The sequence below is a fragment of the Halichondria panicea genome, chromosome 5, assembly GCF_963675165.1.
Source record: "Halichondria panicea chromosome 5, odHalPani1.1, whole genome shotgun sequence".
NCBI lineage: Eukaryota > Metazoa > Porifera > Demospongiae > Suberitida > Halichondriidae > Halichondria > Halichondria panicea.
Genome location: NC_087381.1, coordinates 1,923,722 through 1,948,144, shown reverse-complemented (window position 1 = coordinate 1,948,144; position 24,423 = coordinate 1,923,722). Strand labels below are relative to the sequence as shown.

The window sequence follows — 24,423 nt, the reverse complement described above, 5'->3', positions numbered from 1 at the left end:
TAATGGGCAATTTAGTCCTAAAATAAATATAGGTAATAATTATGCCTCGGTGCGCATGCGCAAGCGAGGTATACGGTAGTGTGTTTGTGTGTCTGTGTGTCTGTCTGTCTGTGTATCTGTGTGTCTCTGTAGACTGCTACAGCTTCTCAAGGATCAATGAAGTGCAAGTAAGAGTTTCTATAGGCTTCTAGTCATGTTCACTTGGATTTTGGATTTGCAATAATGCTTCGTTCTCGAGTTATGCCTAGTTTTGCTTACTTGGAATGCTATTGCAACCTTTTCAGAAGAGCACATAGTCAAACTTGTTTACCGAGTGTTATCTACTCTACTTAGTAGTTAGCCTCGATTCCAGGCCGCGAAGAGAAAGGCGGCCTGGTATACCTTGTATGCGCATGCGTGTACATTACCCCAACAAGGGGGTAATCCGTGTATTTGTGGATACTGTCAGTAAAATAAACCGTGTACTATTTGTATTCTGAAGTTACAGTCCATTTACATAGAAGTATTGTGCAAAGATGACTGAGTTCTTACGCCCTTTATTGTATCAAGCCAAGTCTCTACTTAACGACACCCTACACTGTAAGGCTACAGATGTTATAGGAAAGGCATGGTGTGTTCCTGTGGGTCCTCTGATGAGGCTGTGGTAATATGGACCAGGCAAGTCTTCTGCTACTAAATCTTGCCTTTTATGTTCGACAGGAAGTCATTGCTGAAGATAAAGAAGCTAATGATTACTCCTGAAAGCTTTTAATAAGCTTTAACTCGACACTCAGGAAGTTTAATATTCACTCAAGATCTACTGATGTATTAAAGAGTCAACCACTTTTCCTAGCTGCGCTGGCAGCTCTACTGTCTGGGAGGCCTTCTTGAACTGTCTCTTTGATAAACAGAGCTAGAAGAAGCAACACTGCTGCAGCATAATTATTCTACTTTGATTAGTGTCTCTGAAAGCTGCCATTGTGGTCACATTGTCATATGTATTCTTCCTTTTTGTAACTTTGTCCATTTTTTTACAATTTGCATGATGAAATTATTTCACGCATGCGCATACAAAGTATACCAGGCCGCCTTTCTCTTTGCGGCCTGGAATCGAGGCTACCTAGTAGTTAGCTCTGCACTAAAACGCTAGTTATTGGTAGCTGCAAGAGTGAGGAAGAGAGCTGCAAGGCTCTGCTGATGGCAGCCATTAATTTTAGACCTGAAGTTGAACTTTTGGCATCGATCGTTTTTAACAACAATCATGGGTCGTTCATTACCCACTCCTTGAGTTTGCATGCAGCAAAATAATTATTGCAAAAATATTCATCAGTATAATGTTATATAGTTTTGGCATATCCACCGAGGCATCAGCACCTGCAGTGTTTTCATTATTACAGTTTCATGCATTCTTTCAGGTGGTATTATTATTAAGACTTTACAACCTATAACGTGATAAAAACAAGTAATGATTGACACAAAGGCTGGCTGACAGACTGTGCTGCATTGAGCAACACAGCTGGATAATTATACATTTAACTATAATTACATGTGGAGCTATGAGCATCTGTTGCATGGGCATAGTGATAGGTGAATGGGTTGTCAGAGTTAAAGTTTTGTTTAAAGTGCTCCCAGACGTAGTGGTGGAGTGTATATTCTTTATTAGAGTTAGTGGTGCGCTGATATCCATGGTGGACATCAAGTTCCATAACCTTGTGATACGATTGAGGTAAAAGTGTCTGCTTGCGCTGTAGTGTTTGGCTTGGACAGTGAGTTTGTTGTTGCAACTGTATTAAACTGTTACTACTTATACACATGCACATAGGTGCTGCTGCATTTTTCCTTGAAGACGGTGTCACTCCTGGCCCGGAATCTTCCCCCATCTACTATGACAACGTTGAGTGTCGTGGTACTGAGATAGTCCTGGCCGATTGTGTGTTCGATACTGATACAACTCAGTGTAACCATAGCGAGGATGCTGGTGTGAGCTGTGAGAGGCTAGTATTGCCTACACCTGACACAAAATAGCGGCGTACACCACATTATCATACTGAACTTTATATAGCTAGGTACTTATACTTCTGCAATTGTAGCTAATTATGTGTGTTGTGTGAATTTACCCAATCCTTTATTCTTGAATCATACATATAATCGTCAAAATTATTCTTTCACACTGGTTGCAAGGAATAAATCATTAACCTCAACAACAATTAAGGCCGAAGAGTCAAGGGCGTGTGGTGTGATGTAGTGTATATTCTTTCCTGCCGGAGGCACGGCGATCGACACTATATAGAACTTCTTCTTTAATACCTCGGCTTACACTCTGATTGTCCCATGCTGAAATCCCATGCAGGTGCTGGATACCACAAAATTCCATTAGATGTCACATAATATATAATTATATAGGACACAATTGCCCAGAAAAATTTTTTTTTCACATTTACAAGGAATAAATCTATATACCACAGCCAACAATAAAAATTGTTCCACATCCACATCTGCGAGGTCTACCAAACTTTAGCCTCTCTAAACCCTACGAAGACACCTGGTGTCGACAACATCAACCACAAGGTTCTAAAAGCTTGTGCGAATGTACTAACTGTACTCTTAAGGGACATCTTTAACCAAAGCCCCAGCAAAAAACTTTCCCCAGCGACTGGAAACAGCACAATATTGTCCCTATACACAAGAAAGGAGCCTAACCCTATGCTTTCCAGCCTCATTCGGGCTTCGCCCTCATCCACCACTCACATTCGCCCTTACGGGCTCATATTGATAATATACACATGGAATTACACTCTCTATTTGCTAGATTTGTTCTTTTTCTGTGCTTTCTTTTTCATCTCTCTAAACCTACCTATAAAGAGTCATATTTGGCTTGAGTTTCTTTCTCTATCTCTTGTAATTGGTCTGGTGTCTTTTGTATGGTTTCCCCTTCTGCATCCAATAATCCTTGGCAGTGATGCATGTAATGTTGTTTGCATTGGTTTTGGCAGAGGTGCCAAGTTGTCTAGACTGAAATCCTGTTGCATGTAGAGGTCTTTCCCCATCTCCCTATATGGATTAATGCCTTTGAAAAACTTGCACATCAATTCCATCACTTTCAGCTGCAGCATGGGGCGTTCATTAGCCTCACTCATGTGATACTCGTTCTTTTGAATTCTCCTGAGCATGGCAGGCTTGTGTGAGTCCATGAGGTTAGCCACCATCTCTGATGGGCTGTTATTAGAAGTAGCAAACACCAGCCTGGCTTCATAGTTGATTGTAGATCCTTTCATCTGCACCGTGTGAGGTCCCCTGTTCCCTAGCAACTGCAGCCACTCTTGGTGTTGAATGGTATGTCTGAAAGGGGCACAATCATCAATAATTTGCACTTCATGACAATCATAACCATCATGCCATTTCTCCCAACCTCCCATCTTGTTATGCAGGGGCGGATCCAGGGGTGATTTTGAGGGGCTGAAGCCCCCCCCTTTTGAAAAAACTACCATGTGTTGTAGTCTGACTCTACAACAATTTTGCCACCAATTATGCATCTGTAGACTCACTTGAAATCACTTGAGAGATGCTAGACAACAGCTACTAGGAATATAAAGGATCTAGGGTAGCTAGCTGGACGTACCTAGCTAGCTAGCTAGCTGTACGTACGTACGTACATCTGATCAGTACAGTATCACCATAGTATTAAAAGTAAGTGCAGAGGTCACGTCAACGTATTCTACTCATTAATATGAAAGTTCAAAGGTCAAATCTTGCAAAAAATTCGAGGTTGCCCTGGGCGGCTCCGCCCCTTTCTAGCTAGCCCCCCCTTTTGTTTTTCCTGGATCCGCCCCTGTTATGGTAATCAACAACTAGTTCCGGGTTGGCATCCTTCCAGGCATCAATAGCATACCGGATGCTATCAGTCTTGCCTGTACCGGATGGACCCCAGACATACATGCATTCCGCCCTGTGTTTTGTCTGGTGTCTTTGTGAGAGGAGTTTCCTTATAAGCTTACCACATCCGGCAAAACCAGGGGTTCTAATAATGGCATTGTACTTTAATCCCTTGAGTACCATAGCTAGTATCTGGTCAGACTTAGCTTTTCGGACATATGCTGTAGACCGGGGGCGTGGCTCTTCTCCAATGGTGTATACAGCAAGGCCCTCTTTAACTACATATTGTAGGAAAGCCTCGGGGTTCTCACAGCGTTTTAGCCAGGCCGCCTCCTGCAAATGTGGGATGTGCCTGAGGAAGTATCCCGCGGTCTGACATCGAGGCATTCGTATAAATAGATGCTGATGTTTAGTCCCAGTGGTAGGGGCAGTCTCTACCGGTCCCAACACCAGCCTGGTGGGATAGCAATTCTTTGCAAATGTCTTGCATGATTCTCTCCAATCAATGTGTTTAGTCCCAGTGGTAGGGGCAGTCTCTACCGGTCCCAACACCAGCCTGGTGGGATAGCAATTCTTTGCAAATGTCTTGCATGATTCTCTCCAATCAATGGTATCAGCATGTTGCAGAGTAACCTTCCAGATCCTTGATTGAGTCATTTTAGTAATGAAAAACTAATGTATAATGCCCGAAATGAGGCTATTTATAGCATAATTTAGAGGAGGGTTGGCGGAGGCGCAGATCGCTGTACATAGCATCCGCGAGTACCCGGCGGGGCACAAGCTGCGTAGATTAACCACAAATTAAACATCCTGTGGAAGTAATTTTCAATAAAATGTGAAATTAAAGAAGGAAATGAATGTTTTTACTATTATTTCCGCTAAATACAGTATATCTTCGACGTTTTGGGTACCTAAACCACAAAATTAGCAATGGATTTCGACTACGAAGAGGAGTGGATTATTACCCAAGACGGCAAGTCAGCCCCTGGTGACTTTGCTGTTAATTGGGACCTAAAACACCGCGGTTACGTCACCATCGAACATTTTTTTTTTCCATCGAACATGGGCATCTTTTGATGCCATGGAGAGGTGGGCGGAGGAGTTTGAGAAGCCTGTGCGCCTTCTGGGTATGCTCAGTGGGGTGTTTATCACAGACACCCCATATTAGAGCTTCGAGACAAGGTCCGGTTCTATGAGGAGGACTGTGACCAGCATAACAGCAATCAATTGAAGAAACTGAAGGATTTTCCTTCAGAATGTCTGTTTGCTGGTGATAAGCTGCTGGCCTTTCAAGTAGTTCCAGAGAGAGGCCTTGGGCATGTGTTTGGCAAACCTGGGTGGAGCTGGAATAGAAATGCAGTAAAATCAAGCCAAGTGTACCAATAGCTGTATTTATTTCTTAGAAGTTCTTAGAAGTTACTGAAAGTAATCATTGAAGTAATCTGAAAGCCTCTGTTGAAAAGAACCAAGAAAGATTGGAGAGAATTCCAGGGACAACAATGTAATCTACCAAAACTATTAAATTGCAAGAACTGATTCAATTTGCACACAAAAAAGACAAGAGTAATCTACTGTATTAATTAGAAGCTGTCAACAGAGTTGTATCATAGATTTACAGTTGTATGGCCTTAAATCTACATCACACTAAAAACGAATTATTTAGACCAAATGAAATTGACAGAAAAGTTGCTTATAAAGATCAAGAAACAGATACAAGCGTAAGGTGGACATTGATGAGAGTTCTGAAACATGATACAATATACTGAAAAGATAGCATGGTTACTTTAAATCCAAAAGAACTCTCTGAAGCAGGAGACATCATACTATTATAGGGACATCATAAAGATATACATTACAGAAACATTATAAACTTCATAACAGATATCAAATGGTTACAATGTTAACTCTTGAGTCCTGAGTGTCCATTTTATACTTTTTTAAAAGAGAATAGACCAAGCGGTTCAGCAGATATGCTAACTTTAAGATCATTTCCGGTATTAACAACAAATTTCATAAGTCCCGCCCAAGTACATTAAAATGCAGTAATTTTTGTACGAATTTTTCCCTGACTAGTGTTCTTCAAAACGCTGTATCTCTGCATTTGCTTGACCAAATCCAGTGCAGTAAAGTTTTTCTGGTTTGCCTAGAGTGTTCAAAAGAGATAGTAATACATAGGAGTTAGAAATAGCAAAAATGAAAATCGGTCTGACATCGCTATTCATACTCAACAATTGTAGATCTAGATCTGTAGAGCTGCAAAATAATACAAGAAAATGTTGTCTATTGCATGCATTGATTTCTGCTTCCATATCACACATTATCTCATGTTCAGTATTAAACTCTGGAGAAGAGGTCTTGCCATGGCTATTTCTGCTTGGAATAAATGAAACCATAGTTTTGCCAACTTTTGGGCTCCTTAATTAATCTTTCTTTTCATTCTTGACTGCAGCTATCCATCAGCTACATATTCAAGAAAGCAATACAATGATAGTCTTGATCCTTTAGAGTGCCTGATTGTACAAACCAACAGACTCAGATCAGTACAGTGTAGCTTGTCAACTTTTAGCAATGGTGAACAATTTTAAACCACACCCCTTTTGAATGCTTGCGGTACATTTTTGCATTTTTGTGTGGAAATTCTTGAAATGCCATCGTTCCGAAATTCCAGAACTGTACAGGAAAACCTGGCAATAGTCACCATACGTAGTATCAGATTGTGGAGTATGGCCCGCGAGACTAGATTAGATGTTGTCATGGGATAAGCATTCCGACGGAAGTGTGTGTAGGCGACTTGGCACTACTCATAGACATAACAAGCCAACGCCTGCTGCCAAGAAACTGTGGGCCGAATATGGGCATCCGTGTAAACGTGAACCAAAGACCGGAAAGTACCTGGATTTGCTGCCCAAAGGACTGTCTGCATATGCGTTGAACTTGAGGGAATTCCTTATGAATACTCCCTCTAACTAGCAGAAATAGAACTACCTTGCCCCGAGGGCTAAGTGCCAGCGCACTTATGCCCCGGGCCTGCATTTGTACTTACTGTGTGTATGTGTTGTGTCGAAGGTCAAAGGTCAATGAAGGGGGGGGACGCGTTTCTACATGAACGTTGCTTCGCACTACATACCGATCGATCGCTTATTGCCCCTTTATTGCTGCGAAGACCTCGGAACCTCTAAGAGCATGCAACGAGACCTAGTATTTGTAGGCCTATTTATATGGTTGCATTTGAGAGATTTACTGCAAGTGAAGCAAAATGTGGTTATACTGTAAACATGCATGGAGTGAATCAGCCATTCCAGGTGACTGTCAGGATAACAACATTTTGCTGGGAGACCCAAGCGTTTAGTGCTGTTTGTAGGGTATGTTGGCTGTCAGATGAGTCCATACGCTGTAGTATCTTAGTGTCATCAGCGAAAAGGTATATACTTGGGTTGGCTATACATGTTGGTAGGTCATTCACATAGATCACAAAGAGCAGAGGTCCAACTATACTTCCCTGTGGTACACCAGAAATCACAGGCCTGGATTGTGAGCAAAGGTTGTTAAAGCTAGTAAGGTAGGTACGGCCACTTAGATATGACTTGAACCAGAACTACAGGTCGCCAGTTATACCCATGAGCCAAAGCTTAAATATAGTAGTTCCTTGTGGGGCACTGAATCAAACGCTTTTCTAAAATCAAGATATACAATGTCACAAGCAAACTTTTGGTCAGTGTTATTGACTACGGCCCAGAGGAAGAAGAGCATTTGGGATAAACTGGATCTGTTCTTCAGAAAACCAAATTGTTGCTGGTTTATATTTGGACGAATAAAGGTAATAACTTTGTTATAGATAAGAGTCTCTAAGACTTTTGAAAGAATTGGTAGAAGAGATATCGGGCGGTAGTTGGTTACTAGGCGATATCTCAACCTGGTGTAACCAATGGAAACTCACTCTTAACCACGATAAATGTGAATCTCACTAGCCCAACCCTGCACAAACACCACAAATTACGTTATTAATGGCCACCAACTTCAATCAGTGACCCAACAAAGAGATCTAGGAATTGTTTTGACAACTAAACTCTCATAACACCAACCAATATTACAATGCAATCTGGTCCAAAGCATAAACCTAATAATACGTACTGTTTCAACGCTTAGACCTGTCCCCACCAAAACCCTCCACCAGCTCAATCCAATCCGTCTTTGGTCTATCCGTCATTCGACAAACTCGTCTTTCAGCCGATCAACTCCCTCAAGACGCTGATGAAGGATTACAAACATCAAGTACCGAACTTTTGTCTGTCTTGCCATGTCACGAGGGATGCTCACCGGATTCCTTGAGGCACTGCCGAAACAAAACAGTGAGTGGGTGTGTGTGATTGGGTGGTTCTACGTATGCTGTGCACAAGTTTAGCTTGTATAGTAAGACTGTTTCTGCATGATAGCCGATTGATTTAATAGTCGGCTGAGTTCTTCATATAATTATGTATGTGTTTTTGATTTGGTACATTGAAAAAGCTTTAGGAAAGTGTTTGTTTGTCATGCATCGATTGAGACATATTATGGTAGTCAGTATGTCTTCGTTAATCTGTGATCTGTGTAAAATTATACTCTGAAACCACATAGCTATGTATAGCTATAGAAATTACTGTAACCGGTATATCTACACAAAACCACAACAGTTTGCACAATAACTGGAGTGAATTGACTGTCTAGCTGTCCTTCAACACTATCACTACACTAAAAGTTAGTATATAATTAGTATGTATATAGCTATGTATCTATTTGTAGTTGTATCTATAGTTCACTGTTCCTCTGTACTGCTCCTCGGCTCATCTTGCTCATCCGTTTGTACTTTGAGGCAACGGTCGACTTCTTTGATGACTTTTCCTCCGTACCCTACGTGGTCATGGTGGTCATGGTGATGGTGATGAAACGCTGGCCACTCTTCGTCGGTCGTCCATAGCCCAGGCAGATTAAAGTTTGGGATGTAGGTGATACCAATACGATCGTATACAGTAGCTGAGACAGCCATCACCTTGCTTATGCGGCCGCCATAGTTCACTGTAATGGGCTTGATGTAGAGAGATTTTTCGTTTATAATTTCCAGGTATGTGTCATTCCAGTTGGATTCCTTGACTGTGAATGCGGGTATATCTGATATGTTTGAGTTCTGAAATTTTTTGAAATATAATTATAATGGACTTATTAGACAACATCTTATTCTATAATTATAAAGTTCACTAACTGTTATAATTATCTTACGTCCTTTTGTAGTAGGAGCACGACGTAATACGGGAATTGCTTATCAAAAAATAAATTACTGCAACTCAATTTTCAAAGCAGACATTCTGTATAATAATTTATTGTGGGTTGGATTGTTGGTGACTCACATACAGAAACCTGACTTGGTAATCATCGCCTGTTAATTTTGCACTTGTGACTTCCAAGTATGTGTTTGGTATCACAATGTTAGAGATATGGTACTTGGGGTCATCCACTTTGCCAACGTTTTTAATCTTCATTACAACTGCAAGATAGTGAGCATTGTAGGGACATACAGTATACTGAGTGGTCTCATGCAATAGAGAGGTGGTCTCTTTAGGGAGGTCAATAGTGATAGCATTGTAAGGATAGTACTGAGTGGTCTCAATAGAGAGGTGGTCTCTTTAGGGAAATCAATATAGTGATAGCATTATAGGGACAGTACTGCATGAGTGCATGGTCTCAGCAGTATCTTATGTAGCTACGTTTTTGGACAAGCTGTACCGTCAATGGAGTCGTATAATTATATGCTATAATTCCGTACTAACGTCATACAATACATGCCCATACCAGAAAGATTTGAGTCCCATCTCCCTTGGTATGTTACTGGGTCGTAATTTAACGTTTGCTCCTCTGTGCCTACATACGCCACCGACTGTTGGTCCTCTGCCCTCACCCATAACTTAAAGTATGGTTTTTTTCCTTGAGCCAAAATAGCCAACTGAAAGTAAGCACATGCATGCATGAGTAAACCATATATGCGTCTGATTATTATAAGTTTATTATTCTCACCTCTTGTGCAGTTAAAAATGGATTCATTCTTTGACAGTTAAGAGTAAGAGAGTAGAATTGTAATTCTTGGTTAGTGCAGGGAGATGCTATATCATTTAAGGCTGAGGGCTACTGATAAACAACTGATGGATACTGATAAACTAAGCAGTTTTTATAGAGCCACTGATCTCAGAGGTGGGGGTACTTTACTGCATGCCTGGTTTACCTCAATTCCTACTAAGGCCACTCCAAATGAGACTGTAGTTTCCTGTCAGAGACTCTAGTAAAAGCGGGTGTGAGCAGTTATCTCTTTCCTTGGCAATCTTTTGTAGAAATTACAACAACGGTAACGAATCGTTATGATGAATTAGATGAAGTTGTATGTGAGCTCCTCCCTGACAAACAAACTGTAGTCTAGGTAACGGCCTTATCAGTCAAGTAGGCTAAAAATCTGTGTCCGTTGATGTAAGCTTTGATGTCTCTTTGTGCATATGTAGTTATAAAAAAAAAGAAACCTTTGACTAGCTAGGAAGAGTAGCAGCAGTAGTGGTAGGAAGAGTAGCAGTAGTAGTAGCAGTGCAAGCAGGACTAGACTAGATTAAAAAGTTGGTGGAACGAATAACTGACCGTTTGGACGTCACCTGGCTGCCAGACTTTCATCTGGACTCTTCCCCCTGAGTAGCTGGCCTTTCTCTAAGCCACAAAACTGAGCAAGAAGCTGAAGAAGCAGCTAGACAGAGACTGTACCTAGCCTTGAGAATTGGGAGGCGTGGCTCAACTAGTTAGCCCAGCCCAGAGGAATTGTTACCGTGGGTACTGAACAACCGTAGAAGTAGGGCTACCCCTGGCTTTACTGAATTAACTAGCTGTGTCTGCTGTCTAGTTGGACCAGATTTAGCTAGATAATGGGGTAGAGAATAGTTGAGCGGTGCTGTGTGTAGCTTGAACTGTACTGGCTGGCAAGAATCTAGTAAGCACCCTATGCACTGATAACTCGTCAGAATGGAGGGTATGTTCTAGGGATCTGGACAGCTGTACATCCAAAGGAGCCAGGGAGTGCCAATCATCTTCTCCCAGTCTCTGACACGCTAAACAAAACGAGCTAGAACTGGGAGTCCCAGCTAGAATTGCTAGCCGGATCTAGACTAATAGAATGACATGGAGGCGTGGTGAGGCCGGATCCACACTAATTGATCGACCTAAAGACGCTCCTGTTCCAGATTTCACGAATGGCAAGGAAAGGGTTAATGAACTCATTATAAATGTGTTGCGTCATCAATGAATTTAATTAATCACCCACAAAAATGTTACTATACACACATACACCCACAAACAGTAAAAGAAAAAAGTATTTCATGAGAAATAATGGTACACACATAAATGAAAGGTGTCAATTTAGCATGCAAATGCGTGTCAAAAACTGCTTTCCCAAAAATTAACACACTAACACGGGTGTCAAATTAATATATGTCATTTTTACTGTGTCAAAACCGGCACATGTGCTAAATTCTAATGTGCTGAAACATCTGTGCTGATTGTATTGTTTTCAAACATTAAAAACAACAATACATCAATTCAGTATTAAAATTGTATCTAAACAAACGATAAGGATATACAAAAGTGAAAGGTTTCTTTTAACATAGTTAAACATAGTAAGTCTGCACTCAGATCACTGCAATTGCAAGATACTGCCTTTGACTTCTCAGCATCACCTGCATGAGCGAAGTAGAAAAATATGTCACATAAAAGCCAGTAGAATTATAACCAAGTATAAGAATAATTAAGTGCGTATAGATTAGGTACATAACATCAGTCATAGCATGAACAAAGTATGCATTGCGATGAAACTTATAATTATTATGGGGCGAAATAAGAAAAGTATTTGCTGTGATCCATGACAAATGCCAGTGCATGAAAAAGTACATGAGCCGAAAGCAAAGAATTCTAGCTACAGAAAGAGTCATATAACACAGGTAAGACCAAGAGGAAGAGTACGCAACACCGTACGCAACACCAATAATCTGTACACAGGAGGCAAACTCACTATTGCATGTAACCACAGTCACTTGAGATACAATAATAACAATAACAATGCTGATAAGGAAAAGCAATGAATAAAATTAGTGGACACCTTGTACAACACAATAGTTGTGCAATTACATTGTACAGATGCTCCCTTGTGTACTGTACGACACCTGCTACAATACAATAGCTGTGCAATTACATTGTACAGATGCTCCCTTGTGTACTGTACGACACCTTGTACAATACAATAGCTGTGCAATTACATTGTACAGATGGTCCCTTGTGTACTGTACGACACCTGGCACAATACAATAGCTGTGCAATTACATTGTACAGATGCTCCCTTGTGTACTGTACGACACCTGCTACAATACAATAGCTGTGCAATTACATTGTACAGCATTGTTCAGCATGTTGAGGGAAACTTACCTAGTTCCACAGTTTTTTCAAACAGCTCTCAAACCATGTCTAAACTCAACTTCTTTTCTTCTTTGCAAGAACAGCAAAAAAAAAAATCTTTGTTGCTATGCAGCTGCCGGTGCACATCTGTTGTACTGCATGCCCTTATTTGGTACTGAAAACAGCACACTGTGCTGAATTAGCATGTTTACCTGTTTCAGCACACCCATTACATTTAGCACAGTCCATTTAGCACATTAATCGAACATCAAAATCACAAGCCATGAAAAAGCACACCAATACAACACGTAGGCTGTGCTATATGCCTACAAAACAGCACATGTAGTGTGCTGAATCACTGTTTAGCACACCGCGGTGCTAATATAGCACACACTCAGGGTCTAAAACAGCACACCTCTTTTCTCTGTGTATGCCTTTAAATTGGATTGGCTCAGTAGTTCTTTTTCTAATTATGAAAATGTACTTTTGAGAGTATACTAGATCTACATATAATTATGACTCCAAACTTTCCATTCAACCTTTTAATATAATTAGTATTATAGAATCTACCAGGAGTGCTATTCATGCACTCCTGAATCTACTTACAATTATTGTGTAAATTTACTCAATTGCAATTCTATTGAGACTCTATATAATTATAGCAATACCTTTAAGAAATTCAGACAGAGACAATTACAGAATTGATCAGCAAAAAATTTTTTTTTCACATTTACAAGGAATAAATCTACCACAGCCAACAATAAAAATTGTTCCACAGTTCAGAGTTCAGGCAAAAATACTCAATCTATAATTATACACATACATGTACAACCATTTTCAAAGCTATGATTATACATTCTTGTTCAAAGTGGTTCATTCAGTTTATTTGTTGTACTTGCTCAGCAGGCCACAGAGGATCTTAAAAGCATCCTTCATAACTGAGAGGGAACAGTACTCGTTATCCCCGTGGTACACACTGGAGTGGCCATAGCCGCAAATCTGCACATCGTAGCCCGCCTCCTGAAGGTCACCCACTAGGGGGAGACTCCCGGTAATGGAGTACGGCTTGGACTCTCCGAGCACTTCCGCAGTGGAGGTGTGGAGATGGGCAAAGGCTGGGGAGTCAAGGTTGACGGCAATTCCCTGTGCGCGTGTGGGGTATGGTATTTGTGAATGTGTGCGTGTGTGTGTGTGTGTGTGGTGTGTAGAGGCACGGAATGGCAAGGCCCAAATGTAACAGCTACAAACATATGTAGAATCTAGTGTTGAAATGTGACACTGAAGTACACAGTACAGTTCTATTATGCAGTGGGCTACTATTAATTACCACTAGAACCATAAAGATAGAGTACATGTAAACAATCATACAATGAGGCAAATTAAGACAAAACATGAAATGTATTATATGAAACAGCGACAATACACTGTACTATAACAAGTTGAAACAATTACTGCTATTAAGAGTCTATAGTGATAACAACAGCCTTACCTTGAATGGATCTCCCTCGATAGACAGCTCTAGCTTGCCCCTGAAGTCACCCTCGGGGATACTGATGACGTATTTGGAGCAAGGACCACGCCCCTCCAGTATCGTAGGGTCTGTGTGTGTGTGTGTGTGTTGTGTGGGGGGGGGGTTGATGACGAATACACATATTTACAGTACAACACACCCACACATAAATGTACACTCACAAGCACAAATTCTATACATTATAATGAAAGCACCGGCCATGTAATTTATGGTGCTACAACTCAGCATTAGATAACATGCTTAGAAACTGAAAGTATAGTTTCTCTGTACAAACTTGCTCCGCTAGTACAGATGCTATCATACCAACAGAGCAACACATTGACAACACTAACTCATTTCAGTAACAGCAGTGACTACATGTACTCTAATTTGGGACACACAAGTCAGCAGAGTACCAACAGCAACTTGTTTGTACTCACAAAACTCAGAGATACATATTTGTACACAGTGAACAACATACATGCTCTCTTGAGGTCACAGAGCTTAATCAATTACTACAATGAAACCAATCACCCAGGGCAATGCTACTAACACAGGTACAATATGCTATGGAGACTTTCAGGGCTTAATAAAGACGTTGCCTACTAACACAGGTCCAAACACATGCTATAGAGTCTTTGGGGCCCATTAACCTGGCTGTATTATAGAGGGTGGCCTGCTAACACAGGTCCAAACCCATGCTATGGAGTCTTTGGACCATTAACCTGGCTGTATTATAGAGGGTGGCCTGCTAACACAGGTCCAAACCCATGCTATGGAGTCTTTGGACCATTAACCTGACTGTATTATAGAGAGTGGCCTGCTAACACAGGTCCAAACACACGCTATAGAGTCTTTGGGGACCATTAACCTGGCTGTATTATAGAGGGTGGCCTGCTAACACAGGTCCAAACACATGTATGCTATGGAGTCTTTGGGGCCCATTAACCTGACTGTATTATAGAGGGTGGCCTGCTAACACAGGTCCAAACACACGCTATAGAGTCTTTGGGGACCATTAACCTGGCTGTATTATAGAGGGTGGCCTGCTAACACAGGTCCAAACACATGTATGCTATGGAGTCTTTGGGGCCCATTAACCTGACTGTATTATAGAGGGTGGCCTGCTAACACAGGTCCAAACACACGCTATGGAGTCTTTGGGGCCCATTAACCTGGCTGTATTATAAAGGGTGGCCTGCTAACACAGGTCCAAGCACACGCTATAGAGTCTTTGGGGCCCATTAACCTGGCTGTATTATAAAGCAAGACTGTATTATAGAGGGTGACCAAAACAGCCAAGCTTCATTATACTCCTGGTAACAACACACACTCACTCACCGTCATTGATCTCTTTGATATAGCCCTTCATTTTCTCAATGCAGACATTGATGTCATAGAAAGGGGTCAGACGAATGTCTCCCTTGATCTCTGCCCACGGTGGTATCTGATTGATGGAGCCCTCAGAGCAGGCCACCTGGGTCGGCTTGAGGGTGGAGGGCGTGGCAAACTTGTAGCGCTCCTCCTCGGAATGCTAGGGGTGGGGAAGATCACAGATAATAATTATAGTGACGTTTACATTGGAAGCACTTCAATGATAGCCTGTCAAGGAGCAAGAGGCTTTTGACTGACATGAAAGCTGGTCAGTCCACGCAACCTAGCTGTTGTTGCAAAAATTCTGCAAAACCATTTCTAACCCTGCACTCACAGGGGGGAACTCTTTGTAGAACTTGTCCTGGATGTACTTGATGGCGTCCATACCAAACTCTACGCTGTTAATGCCCTTGTGAGGCAGCCCAGAGTGGAACAGACGACCAGTTGCCCTCAGGGTCCACATACAGCACGACGCAGTGCCTGAGGGGGTGGGGGGCATTAGAGCCATGCGTGACGAGAAAAAAAGATTTCTACAAAAACTCAGTTAGCAAAGACAATACACACCACCTGGGGTTGTAGGTTTGGGCCCAGAGGAGGTCCGACATGCGCGCACGAATCACTACAAGTGCTAGTGCATTTAGTGGACCTTATCATGTGACCACAATGACACCAATGCACTGAACTTGTAGTACTTAGTATTTGTGCATGCATGTCAGACCTCCTCTGGTTTGGGCCATTACCCTGAACCCTGAACCCTGCATGGCTGTTATTATGGAGAGTGATTTGATTTACAGAGTGACCATAATAGACACGTTTCACTGTATCATAATTATAAGTACTTTCACTGCTGATACTCAATTAATGCTCCCCTACACAAATTCAGTACCACATATATGATGTACATGTAAGAAAAGGATTCGTAAAAACACAACTCTATTTTGCAAGTCTCCGACCTACCCATGCACGGCTGACTATCAGCGGAGTCAACCCAGAATATAGGTCCATTCTTGATATGGTCTAATCGTCCCGTCTCCAGGAGCTTGTCCACACCCACTCCGGGAATTGCAGTGCTCTCCTCGCTACGGGGGGGGGGGGGCAGAGGGCGTGGTGGTAATAATACATAACATACACAGCATGCAATTCAACACAAACTGCCTGAGGAGGTACGACATGACTGTGTGCGCTTTAGGCCATTAGCAGGATATTGCTGAATCAGAAAGATCAAAATATGCTTTCGTACCTCCTCTGACACACTGCACATGGCAACTAACTACTAAGATTGGAGTGACTACTGTCTAATGGGGACATAGATCACAATTATTTTGCAGTCAAGATTTCCACGGCGTAGACTGGAGAGGGTCACACACTTGCTTGGTTGATGACAAACTAAGTTCAAAAAAAAAATTTTTTCCTACTTATTTTCAGAAGATTTACCTTGCGATGAAGACGGATACGACCTTGAACTTGAGCTTTGGCTTCTTCTCGGCCAGTTGCAGGAAGATGTCGGTGATGAGGGCCACGTGCCCCAGGCAGTCCGTGGTACCACGACCATACATCTTGTCTCCCTGGGGGGGGGGGGGGGCAAATAAAAGATATATTAATTTTTGGGCAGTCACATGAATACTACACACTGCGTGATAAAATTAATTTACAGAACAAGAGTACATTATCACATGATCATGTTGAGGAGTTTGTCACGCATGTGTAGTATTCGATTTCAAACCACTATAATCCACTATCAGTTTATCTTACTTCCACCGTAAGCTTGAAAGGGTTTCTTTCCCAAGTCTCGGGGTTAGCAGGAACCACATCAAGATGGCTGCCGACAAATGCTACTGTTCCCTCGGCCCCCTCAGAATCGTACTCAAGCAAGAGGTTGCCACGCCCCTCTACGAAGGTCACATGATCAACTTTGAGCGGACCCCCGTTCTCGATGGTGTGGGGGGTTAGCAAGTCCATCAGATGCTTGATGGCCCTAAAGTGTGTGTGTGTGGTGTGTGTGTGTGTGTGTGTGCGCGCGAAATTAAACAGAGATGATTCCACGTCACATGTTATAGCTAAGGATAGTTTTTATTCAGCATGTGTCACAGTAATTTGACTGCTAGGGCAGACAAACTACATCACTTGTTTCTCAGGCCCGCTGGCTTTGTTATTTTTTACCACTTGCTCGTTTACAGTGGGTTGTAACGATCGTTAAAACAACAACTAAGTTCTTAACGACCTTTGCTAGCACGATGATGCAGATAAATTTGACCTTTCCTTATGTATACTGTGCTAAAAACTGCATTCCTCGCGTCAAATTTTGAGGAAAAGGGCCAGAGAAACAAGTAATTTAGTTTGCGTGGCCGATAATTTTTACAGAGCTCAAACATGCAAAATATACAAACTACAAGCTTCCAACACTGCCTTTAATTAAAGGTAGAGCCTTCACACAACATTATTCTAGCCTCTCTATAAGGCAGCACGCCACTACATACCTGTCCTCCTGGGGCACGAACTTGGGAGGGTTGTCTTGCAAGAACTCTGTCTCTCCAATGAGCTTCTCCATCAGCCCCATATAGCGACCTTCATTCAGGTTGAAGTCAGTCAAAGCCATGGCTGCACTCTAGCTAGCTAGATATCAGCAAAAACTGTAAAACTGAGTGTCTGGCCAGTGATTTGCTGCAAATACCAATTAAGTACAGAGTACAGTTATGTAACATGTGACTTCGAGATTAGACAACATTCATGATGACTGGTTTCACAATAAACATGCACAGAGATAAAAGATAAGCATAACTTCAGCACAAAAATACAAAAATACAAACAAACACTAGCTTCAGTTTCAGTTATTTATCCTTATCAGCAGTTCTGTCCTTGGATACGATCTCTCTACTTCTAAAACATCCAATCAAAATTGTCACAGCAACCAGAGTTAGTCCAGCACACATGTAGCCCACCACCTCACTCCCGTACTCTTGAGCCACGCCCACAATGCCCGGGGCTATCATACGACTCAATGAAGCCATAGCAGCACCCACTCCGATAATAGCACCTCTTTCGTTTTCTCGTCCTCTCTGCAACAGCAAACTGAGCATACAAATCCGAAGGTTAGCAGCTGCCAATGCCATGGGAACCAGACACAACACTAGCAGGAGTATAGACGTGGAGAGGGTAGACAAAATAAGAGATATAGCTAGTAGAATCGAGAAGTGAGTCACCTGTGTGATTGGGTTTGAATAGAAAGATGACAGGTATCCGCAAGTTGCCGCAGATATAGCAGAGATAATTCCGTCAAAGGAGAGGACCTTACCGAGTGTTGACCCATCAGAGTGGAAGTGCTTGTCTAAGAAAACGGGGAAATTACCTCTGAACATAACTACGGCAAATACAAGTAAAAATTGAACCACCAAAACATCAAAAATATCTCAAACATGTAGTCCCTTGAATATGTTCAAAGAGTCGATAATCGATCGTAAACTGAAGAGTTTCTCTTGACTGTGATCAGTATTGGTTTTGAGTGGTGGTAAAAAGAAAAACACTGGAATTAGATCCAATCCAAATACCACTGAGCCGAATAAAATACTGAGTTTCAAGCTAGGGTCAATATCAGCCAAGTAGCCGGATAAGAGAGGGCCAAATATGAAACCCAGGCTTCTTAGAAAGATGAATAGACTCAGTACCGAGCGGCGATCTTTATCACTGGTTATATCTGTTAAGTAGGCCATGGAAATTGACTGCCCGTGTTTTAGAAGCCCTGCAGAGATAAGATAAACAAGCAGGGTTCATTTCAGTGCAGGCTAGTGGGTGAATTTTCACCCGCTTGGAGCAAGTAAATTTCCTACTTGTACCCTGTTGATATCAATTCGTTTTCACCTAACTTGTGCAAAATCCTGAAAAAAATCCTAGCAAGCATTAAATGAGTTTACAGTGGGACTGGGGGAACACTACTTAATTTATAGTGAAAAAGATCAGTAGAGATCACAACTCAACCTTATATGCATAAGCTCACAGTAGTCAGCGTCATAATACGTAGAGCCCTGTGAAGAGTCAGTCTACCTGGTAGTATTCTTGATAGTACCAACAGGAGGACGGAGTCTGCTCTGCTCATCATGAAGTAGCCGACACACGGAGCGAGGTAACACAACAGAAGAAGATTTCTACGTCCGTACACGTCACTCAACTTTCCCTGCATGATAATTGCATGGAGAACTTTATTTCATACAATTAAGGCACTAGCTTGGATCAAAGCCTTTCTGAACTTGCACATGTTAAAAATACGACCATCAACTCACAATAACTGGACTAGACACAACTTGAAGAGCTCCATAAAGTGACCCTATAGTCAAAGACGAACCTGACTTTAATACTGCATGTACACTGCATGCATGGTGATCTCACTATAGAGTACAGTTACTCCCTCACCCACCAATGAGCCCGGCTGTAGTTAGACTAGCTCCAACGTTAGCGGCAAGCCGGGGAAAGAATGGAATCATCATACTCACACCAAATAAGTCCTGCGAGTGTCAAGAGGAGTAATAAAGTTATATACGTCATGTAATTTAAATACTGTGGTTATTGTTTTGGTAGAGATTGGTAGATCTATGTGCACACTGTTTTTTCCTGGATTGACCCCTCAGAAAGATTCTATAATGCTGTAATTATAACAACGTTTGCTTCTGGACTAGAATCTCAAACATACATTGGATCTATATATACACTGCACTGACAATGAATCCAATGAAGTAAATTGTCCAAATCCTCCTCCTCTTGTCTGATTCAGACAAAGTTGTTCTTTCTGCAGTTACTTCAAGTTCCACTCGAGGAGCAGACACATCAGAGAGAGGTCTGCGAGAGCGTATGTCCATGCTGTGCTAGACTATAGACTGGAATGCACTTGAGAAGCTAGCAAAAAATCTCAGTCTAATCCATATGGACTAGGTACTGATCCAAACAGTCACAAGTCAGATATAAACATTGTCACAAAAAATAAAATAATTCTAGTTTCAGTTTCAGTTATCTATCCTTATCAGTTTTGTCCTTGGATACGATCTCTCTACTTCTAAAACATCCTATCAAAATTGTCACAGCAACCAGAGTTAGTCCAGCACACAGGTAGCCCACCACCTCACTCCCGTACTCTTGAGCCACGCCCACAATGCCCGGGGCTATCATACGACTCAACGAAGCCATAGCAGCACCCACTCCGATAATAGCACCTCTTTCGTTTTCTCGTCCTCTCTGCAACAGCAAACTGAGCATACAAATCCGAAGGTTAGCAGTTGCCAATGCCATGGGAACCAGACACAACACTAGCAGGAGTATAGACGTGGAGATGGTAGACAAAATAAGCGATATAGCTAGTAGAATCGAGAAGTGAGTCACCTGTGTGATTGGGTTTGAATAGAAAGATGACAGGTATCCGCAAGTTGCCGCAGATATAGCAGAGATAATTCCATTGAACGAGAGGACCTTACCGAGTGTTGACCCATCAGAGTGGAAGTGCTTATCCAACAGAACGGGGAAATTACTTCTGAACATGATTACGGCAAATACAAGTAGAAATCGAACTAGCAGAATATCAAACATCTCTCGAACATGTAGTCCCTTGAATATATTCAAAGAGTCAATAATCGATCGTAAACTAAAGAGTTTCTCTTGACTGTGATCGCTACTTGAATATCTGGTTTTTAGCGGTGGTAGAAAAAACAACACTATAAATAGATTCGATCCAAACACCACTGAGCCGAATAAAATACTGAGTTTTAAGCTAGGGTCAATATCAGCCAAGTAGCCGGACAAGAGAGGGCCAAAAATGAATCCTAGACTGCTCAGAGCGTTGAATAGACCAAGTACCGAGCGGCGATCCTTATCACTGGTGATGTCCGTTAAGTATGCCTTGGAAATTGACTGTCCGTGCTTCAGGATCCCTGTGTAAGGGGTGAGATTAACAAGTAATAATAAATTGTAACTAAACAAGATAAGACGTAAATGTGAGTCAATAAAATAGAATCTTAACTCAAGTATGAGTGATTAAAGTTAGCGATCAAAACAGGCCCATTTCCATTTCGAAAAAAGCTAAGTTCAGGCTTGCTTGATCCAATAGCAAGCACAGATCTAAACACATCACAAGCCATTTCAAAGGTGTACAAAATGCATCTTTTAATTGATGCTTCCAGCTCAATCTACATGATTGTATAATTAATTGCTGAGTTACGGCTTGTTCAATGTAGCAACTTCTTGTAAGCTGTAACAATACTAATGCTCAGTTTTGGGCTTGTGTAATGTGCAACTAGCTAACTTAACACTTAACCTATAAAAATGCACAAGCTCTTATAAAAACTGGTACCCTAGACCTTGTTCAATACACAGTAGTCAGCGTCATAATACGTAGAGCCCTGTAAAGAGTCAGTCTACCTGGTAGTATTCTTGATAGTACCAACAGGAGGACAGAGTCTGCTCTGCTCATCATGAAGTAGCCGACACACGGAGCGAGATAACACAACAGAAGAAGATTTCTACGTCCGTACACATCACTCAACTTTCCCTGCATGATCATCAGGTAATAATTATATGCACAATTATTTCACAATCAAGACAAGAGCATAAAAATAACTGTTAAATTGCAATAAGATTGAAAATAATATAATTTGAAAATGAAACTTAAATTATCAACATTGGCCACATGTCAAAACTGTACTGCACTCACAATAACTGGACTAGACACAACTTGAAGAGCTCCATAAAGTGACCCTATTCAAAGACAAACATTACATCACTCACATACATGCAAGGTGTATAGTAATTATACTGTAAAGCGCCACTTGTACGAGAACATGGAAATAGTCTTGCGAATGTCATTTTTACTACCGTAATTGTCTGAATTAAAACTAGTTACGGTACGGTAGTTTAAATTACGGAACAAAGGAAAATTTAACATAATAAGTTTATATTAAACGTACACACGCTTTATGGCAATTATATAAGCTATAATCATTAATTGATCTAGCAGCCATTCAGTTCTATACAGCCATGTACAGTTATTCCCTCACCCACCAATGAGCCCGGCTGCAGTGAGACTAGCTCCAACGTTAGCGGCAATCCGGGGAAAGAATGGAATCATCATACTCACACCGAATAAGTCCTGTGAGTTTCAAGAGGAAGATTTATACAATTACTAAAAACTGCGACTATTGACATAAAATTAACTACTAGATCTATACGAAGACTGTTTTTCCAAATAGCTGCCACATTTTATCGCTTGTTTGTTTAACGTTTACTGTATGTACATATTAACACAGGATCTCTTAAATAGACACTGCACTGACAATGAATCCAATGAAGTAAATTGTCCAAATCCTCCTCCTCTTGTCTGATTCAGACAAAGTTGTTCCTTCTGCAGTTACTTCAAGCTCCACTCGAGGAGCAGATACTTCAGAGAGAGGTCTGCGAGAGCGTATGTCCATGCTTGACTGCAATGCAATGCAACATGAAAAATTTTGCTCTGGAGATTAATGAATGCAGTAGGTACTGATCGTTAAAATTTAATGGCTCAGTCAAAGTTGTTACGATCATTACTTAATGGGTACGGATCCTCAAACAAACATAATGATACCACATGAACCACTATTAAATTAACGATTATTACCACTTTGATACATTAAATTTTGTCAAAATGGTAACCTTACTTTTTTAGATCACAATAGAAATCATTGCCAATACAGCAGCACAAAAGGGTATATAAGTATAATATATCATGCAAAAGTGGTGGCGACATAGTTCAGTTGTGAGGTGCTAGATAGGCTTAATCTTGAAATGGAGACCTATGAGACTAAAGACAAAGCACTTGATGTCCTGTACCAAATAGTAGAACGCTCTCAGGCCCTCTTCATCCCTGTGGTGTGTGTGTGTGGTGTGTGTGTGTGTGTGTGTGTGTGTGTGTGTGTGTGTGTGTTGGAGAGAAGGGGAGGATTTACGTTAACTCAGACTCTATAATTATGGAACGCATTGGAATTTGCTAATAACTAAAAAAAATTGCATGTTGTTTCTGTACGTAATTTTAAGCAATAAAAAAAATCTAGTCTTACAAGTATAATAATGTATTAGAATTGACAGTACAGAACTATCCACTGAGCAGCTTGCCTGGATGATTTGCAGTCTAATAAGGAACCAATCTTGGAGGTGGTGAAGGATATGTGCTGGTCACCAAGCACTACTTCAAGCTCCTGCATTGCAATGAGACAAGAAGTACTTGTACTTGTAACACTAAAATTAATAAATAATATGCCGCTTAAAATGACCTCTCCAACACTTCTGCAAACTTTCTAATAATCAAAATTCTTGCACAAGTTAACTCCTAAGCTCAGTATCAGGTAATAGTGCACACACACACACAACTGTATATACACTTGCACACTGCACCTGTCTTCCCACTCGGTCAGGCACTGGCCACAGCTTGTCATCCTCAGACGTTATCTATGGGAGGGGAGAGGAGGGGCAAAAATAGAACACAACTTATGAAAAAATCTATGTTGGCCTGTGCTTATAATAATAACTCGGTAGACTAGATAACTATTACGATTGCTCTACCACAGCTATTGTAGCCAATGCACTATAATTAAGTGGACTACACTCTGCTCTTGTTTCGTACTGGGACCTCGATAAAACAGTACAACTTACGTCCGAGTCTTCCACGATTTTCCTCAGCTCGTCTCTCACTATTCTGCTCACAGTCACCTGACCAGAGCACATACAACAAGTGTTACTAAAGTGGTGCAAGATTAGACTATACACACTTACCACAGTCTACTTAGGGCAACACTCTAAATTTTGCTGAATTAGCACGATTTTAGTGTTGCCTTACGCCTTTATACTTAGAATAATGCGGTGAAGGCTATGCTAAGATTTATGAGATTACCTCTTTTCTGATCATGACGTCATTCTTGTAGTTAGAATTGTTTGCATATCGCAGCCGACCTAGAAAAAACATTGAGCTCATTAGATACTAGCAAAGCATGCAGTTTGTATAGAGCTATAAATGCTACTACCTACCTACTACCTGTACTGTGCATGTACGTACACGTACACACGTACTTTAACACTTACCATCAGGTCTAAACTCAAACTCCAAGAATTCATGACCAAACTTTCCTTTGTGACCCACGTAGTATCTTAAGTAGAAGTCTGCCATTTCTTAGTGTAGTACAAGAGAGGAGACAAAGCTAAGCTGAAGGCAGAGCTGAAGGTGCTGCAAAGTTAGT

The 24,423-nt window shown here is 41.3% G+C and overlaps 5 protein-coding genes and 2 long non-coding RNA genes across 10 annotated transcripts in view; 1 reads left to right on the top strand and 6 right to left on the bottom strand.

The window, feature by feature from the left end:
* Window positions 1–2,147, top strand: part of LOC135336414 (uncharacterized) — a 38,751-nt gene extending 36,604 nt beyond the window's left edge. The window contains exon 51 of the mRNA XM_064532178.1: window positions 1,802–2,147. Coding sequence (XP_064388248.1) covers window positions 1,802–2,004 — 203 coding nt within the window. The 3' untranslated portion in view covers window positions 2,005–2,147. The remainder of the gene's footprint in view (window positions 1–1,801) is intronic.
* A 576-nt stretch (window positions 2,148–2,723) lies between these two features.
* On the bottom strand, window positions 2,724–4,565 carry LOC135336637 (uncharacterized). Its single transcript, XR_010394855.1, has 2 exons — window positions 3,525–4,565; window positions 2,724–3,318 (listed from the first exon to the last, which is right to left on the bottom strand). It is a non-coding gene; the product is annotated as an uncharacterized LOC135336637 (long non-coding RNA).
* A 924-nt stretch (window positions 4,566–5,489) lies between these two features.
* LOC135336665 (uncharacterized) lies at window positions 5,490–6,566 on the bottom strand. The gene is made up of 2 exons (XR_010394886.1): window positions 6,169–6,566; window positions 5,490–5,995 (listed from the first exon to the last, which is right to left on the bottom strand). It is a non-coding gene; the product is annotated as an uncharacterized LOC135336665 (long non-coding RNA).
* Window positions 6,567–8,434: 1,868 nt separating this feature from the next.
* On the bottom strand, window positions 8,435–10,293 carry LOC135336600 (uncharacterized). Of its 2 annotated transcripts, XM_064532466.1 has the most exons (5): window positions 10,103–10,293; window positions 9,898–9,925; window positions 9,676–9,826; window positions 9,234–9,370; window positions 8,435–9,013 (listed from the first exon to the last, which is right to left on the bottom strand). In XM_064532466.1, the coding sequence occupies exons 2-5, from the start codon at window positions 9,922–9,924 to the stop codon at window positions 8,645–8,647; spliced, it is 684 nt and encodes a 227-aa protein (XP_064388536.1). In that variant the 5' UTR covers window position 9,925; window positions 10,103–10,293; the 3' UTR covers window positions 8,435–8,644. The 2 variants fall into 2 exon arrangements, with proteins under 2 accessions (XP_064388536.1, XP_064388535.1); XM_064532465.1 differs by having other exon boundaries at window positions 9,898–10,289.
* Window positions 10,294–13,001: 2,708 nt separating this feature from the next.
* Window positions 13,002–17,804, bottom strand: LOC135336535 (uncharacterized). Its single transcript, XM_064532381.1, has 8 exons — window positions 17,662–17,804; window positions 16,937–17,159; window positions 16,619–16,749; window positions 16,142–16,263; window positions 15,519–15,664; window positions 15,152–15,344; window positions 13,790–13,899; window positions 13,002–13,443 (listed from the first exon to the last, which is right to left on the bottom strand). Exons 1-8 carry the CDS (start codon window positions 17,778–17,780, stop codon window positions 13,183–13,185), a joined length of 1,305 nt encoding a protein of 434 aa, XP_064388451.1. The 5' UTR covers window positions 17,781–17,804; the 3' UTR covers window positions 13,002–13,182.
* Window positions 17,676–22,694, bottom strand: LOC135336532 (major facilitator superfamily domain-containing protein 9-like). 3 transcript variants are annotated; one of them, XM_064532379.1, is made up of 9 exons: window positions 22,492–22,694; window positions 22,220–22,307; window positions 21,873–21,916; window positions 21,581–21,710; window positions 19,894–21,093; window positions 19,589–19,680; window positions 19,459–19,502; window positions 19,223–19,352; window positions 17,676–18,920 (listed from the first exon to the last, which is right to left on the bottom strand). In XM_064532379.1, the coding sequence occupies exons 1-5, from the start codon at window positions 22,627–22,629 to the stop codon at window positions 20,180–20,182; spliced, it is 1,314 nt and encodes a 437-aa protein (XP_064388449.1). In that variant the 5' UTR covers window positions 22,630–22,694; the 3' UTR covers window positions 17,676–18,920; window positions 19,223–19,352; window positions 19,459–19,502; window positions 19,589–19,680; window positions 19,894–20,179. The 3 variants fall into 3 exon arrangements, with proteins under 3 accessions (XP_064388449.1, XP_064388448.1, XP_064388447.1); XM_064532378.1 differs by having other exon boundaries at window positions 19,176–19,352; window positions 19,593–19,680; XM_064532377.1 differs by having other exon boundaries at window positions 19,593–19,680.
* Window positions 22,695–22,828: 134 nt separating this feature from the next.
* LOC135336620 (protein mago nashi homolog) lies at window positions 22,829–24,411 on the bottom strand. The gene is made up of 6 exons (XM_064532491.1): window positions 24,269–24,411; window positions 24,081–24,139; window positions 23,843–23,899; window positions 23,585–23,638; window positions 23,306–23,388; window positions 22,829–23,057 (listed from the first exon to the last, which is right to left on the bottom strand). The coding sequence occupies exons 1-6, from the start codon at window positions 24,351–24,353 to the stop codon at window positions 22,958–22,960; spliced, it is 438 nt and encodes a 145-aa protein (XP_064388561.1). The 5' UTR covers window positions 24,354–24,411; the 3' UTR covers window positions 22,829–22,957.
* Between the last annotated feature and the right edge of the window lie 12 nt (window positions 24,412–24,423).